General features: G+C 33.4%; 1 protein-coding gene across 1 annotated transcript; it reads right to left on the bottom strand.

Moving 5' to 3' along the window:
- On the bottom strand, positions 2,080 to 2,934 carry LOC107610821 (zinc finger MYM-type protein 1-like). The gene has a single exon (XM_016312818.1). The coding sequence runs from the start codon at positions 2,932 to 2,934 to the stop codon at positions 2,080 to 2,082; it is 855 nt and encodes a 284-aa protein (XP_016168304.1).

Here is a 3,631-nt window from a genome sequence, read left to right on the forward strand (position 1 = left end):
CGACAGCCGGAGTATAGTCTCTTGGGTCTCTGATTCACGGACCGAGTCCGTGAGATTAAAACCTTCGTGGTAGAGGCTAGAACTAATTGGCAGCATTCATGAGATCCGGAAAGTCTAAACCTTGTCTGTGGTATTCCGAGTAGGATCTGGGAAGGGATGACTGTGACGAGCTTCAAACTCGCGAATGTTGGATGCAGTGACAGTGTGCAAAAGGATAGAGAGATCCTATTCCGACATAAGTGAGAACCGACAGATGATTATCCGTGTGGTAGCTGTACCTGGTATTTTTCATCCGAGATGAGAAATCCGACAGTTGATTAGCCGTGCAGAAACCGTACTTGGACCATTTTCACTGAGAGGATCATACAGCTTGCCATGGAAGGGAGCACGCATGATTGGAAGAAGACAATAGGAAAGCAGAGGTTCAGAAGCAACAAAGCATCTCCATACGCTTATCTGAAATTTCCACCAATGAATTACATAAGTATCTTTATTTTAATTTACGTTTTATTTATCTTTCAATCATCAAAACTCATAACCAATTGAATCCGCCTGACTAAGATTTACAGGATGACCATAGCTTTCTTCAAGCCGACAATCTCCGTGGGATCGACCCTTACTCACGTAAGGTATTACTTAGACGACCCAGTGCACTTGTTGGTTAGCTGTGCAGAGTTGCAAAGGTGTGATTGTAATTTCGTGCACCATTAACACATCTTAGATATTTATGTGTTAGTTTCATTATTGCTATAATCAAAATAGTTACAATAATTTTAATTTTTAAGCAGACTGAGCTCAGTTGAACAATGTCTTATTTGGCAAATTAAATTGCATGTGAATAGATTCGGCCTTCAACATATAGAAACTTTAAAGTTTGAGCATGTATTTAGCACTGAAAACTAAAATTGCAATTAGATATGTATAATTTATAATCTTTTTTCTTATTGAAATTAAAATTGAAAACTATTTTTTATTTATCTAAAATATGAAATAAACCATATTATATATTAAGATAAACAGTGCAAAATTGAGAAGAATGGGGCTCAAGTACCATTTTATTATATCTCAATCGTACTTTTATATTTTGGTCTTCTTTTTTACTTTATTTGATTAATTAGTATCTTAAAAGAAATTTGTGAGCTATTTCTTAAATAAACTATTAAAGTTTACGTGTTTTGTACTGATGATTATTAAATAAGATGTAAAATTTTTCAATTGAGAGAATAACTGTTGAAAAGTACAGATGATTAAAATCCTCTAAACCAACCAAGCAACAAGAAAATGGAAAAAACTTCAAAAATAAATTTGGAAACACAATATATAATAGTACATTTATTGGAGTTTTAATCGGTCTAGCATTAGTAACCTTATAAACGAAACAATACGGAAGAACATCTAAGTATGTAATCCCAACTCACAACAAACAACTGGCTAACCAAAAGTGATTCACTCCCTTCTACAACTTGAAATAAATTTGGTCACAAAGGTCGAGTATTAATTAATAATTACGCATCAGCAGGCAGGGACGGATCCAGAAATGTTATTGTGGGGGGCCAATAACATATATAATATTAAAAAAAATATGTAAATAAATTATAATGTAAGATGCATTACAAAAATATAACGACAGAGACTATATATTTAAAGTACAAAAAAACATGTGTACTTGTTACTAACGAAGTGGTACACGTCGATTCTTCATATCATAAAATTCGTCTATAATAGAATCGGTGTCAAATCTTTCAGCAATCTTCTTCTCAATATAAATCAAAAGACAATTAGCAAGAAATTCATCTTCCATTTTGTTTCTGAGTCTATTCTTCACAATATTCATAGCTGAAAAAGATCTCTCAGTTGTAGCAGTTGAAACAGGGAGAGTTAATACCAAGCGAACCAAACGATCAATCAAAGGATATGTTAAAGACTTTCCTGTCTTCGTTAATCCTTGACATAACTCCGAAATTGTGCACAAGTTAGTTAACTCAACATGATTAGGAACATCAAGTTCATAATGTTGAGCTTGCATTCTAATGTGAAATTTCTCTTGGTCAGTGAAGTCACTTGGATAAAACCGTTCTACTAATTCACATACTTTGTTGATCCTGTCACAATTTGATCATTGGCAATTAAGTTTGCAACATTATTTGCTTGAGCAACCCTTAACTGATCATGACGTTTAGGAGAAATAGTCACAATATTCACAATTAGTGTAAGTTTTGAAAAACATTGTTGAACATAGCAAACTTCTTTGGCTGCAGAAACAAGTGTTAATTGTAATCGATGAGCAAGACAGTGAATGTAATAAGCAAAAGGGCAATCTTTCAAAAATAGAGCTTGCAATCCATTCCATTCACCACGCATATTACTAGCTCCATCATACCCTTGTCCCCTAAGATTTTGAACATCAAGATTATGACGAGAAAGAACTGATGAAATTTCTGTTTTCAATGTCAAAGAACACGTATTAGAAACATGTATAAGATCAAAAAATCTTTCTTGAACACAACCGTGCTTGTCTACAAATCTCAAAATCACAGCCATTTGTTCTCGCTTTGACTCATCTCTTGCTTCATCAATAATTATACAAAATTTAGAATCACCAATTTCTTCTCGAATTGTTGCACGCACTTTTCTAGCAAAGATATGCAATATATCTTTTTGAACACCGAGAGATATATATTGAGCATTTCCAGGAGCATTTTCAAGGACAACATTATTAACATTCTGATTACATGAAGCTAAAAGCTTAATTAACTCAATAAAATTTCCCCTATTCAAAGATTCAGGACTTTCATCGTCGCCTCTAAATGCACATGCTTGAAATGCAAGCCATCGAATAGCATCAATAGATGTCTTCAACCTTAATCGGTTATTTGCAATAGTTTCATCACTATGCCTATCAAGAACTTTGTCTATATGCTTAGAATGAGCCATTAAATCATCACAAGATTTCACACATAAATTATGAGGAGAATTAGGAATAGAACCCTCGTGACATACAAATGCACAATTCACTCCATTGTTTACTTTCTTCCAATTACTAAATCCTAACTCTGAAAATGCATTTTTTCCATCATTGCGAGCACCATAATGTTTACTAAACAAGTAGCAAGGCAAACAATAAGCAGCATCTTTTTCTGGTGAATATTCTAACCAACTTGAAAATTTCTTAAACCAAGAAGATTGAAAATATCGACGGTGATTATTATTACCAGAAGCTGGATAGCTAATATTTGTTGGTTGGTATGGCCCAGCTATTATGTATGCTCTACGAATCTTGTCACGTTCATTGACATTATACTGTCAAATTGGACGTCGCTTTCCTGGATCCCTTTCTAGTAAAGAGATATCAACATCTCTTTCTAATCTTGAAACTTTGGCTTCATGTTCATGTGTATTTTGAGTAAGATTAGAGAGTTCACTTACTTGAACTTCTTGTGAAATAAGATTAGAGGGTCGACTTGTTTGAACTCCAACATTATCAGCAGCTTTTCTCTTAAAAATTGCATCAATTTTACTTTGCTTTCTCATCATAAAATATTCTAATTTTTTTTTACCTGAAAAAAAAAATCAAATAATTATATACTCACATGCACTTTTGTTGCATTCTATTACTAATTTTCTATTTGTT

This window comes from Arachis ipaensis, chromosome B08 (genome assembly GCF_000816755.2).
Source record: "Arachis ipaensis cultivar K30076 chromosome B08, Araip1.1, whole genome shotgun sequence".
In the NCBI taxonomy this organism is placed as follows: Eukaryota; Viridiplantae; Streptophyta; class Magnoliopsida; order Fabales; family Fabaceae; genus Arachis; species Arachis ipaensis.

Bases quoted from the DNA above. Each gene is read 5' to 3' on its own strand.
- LOC107610821 (XM_016312818.1), bottom strand. From the start codon at position 2,934: ATGGCTCATTCTAAGCATATAGACAAAGTTCTTGATAGGCATAGTGAT.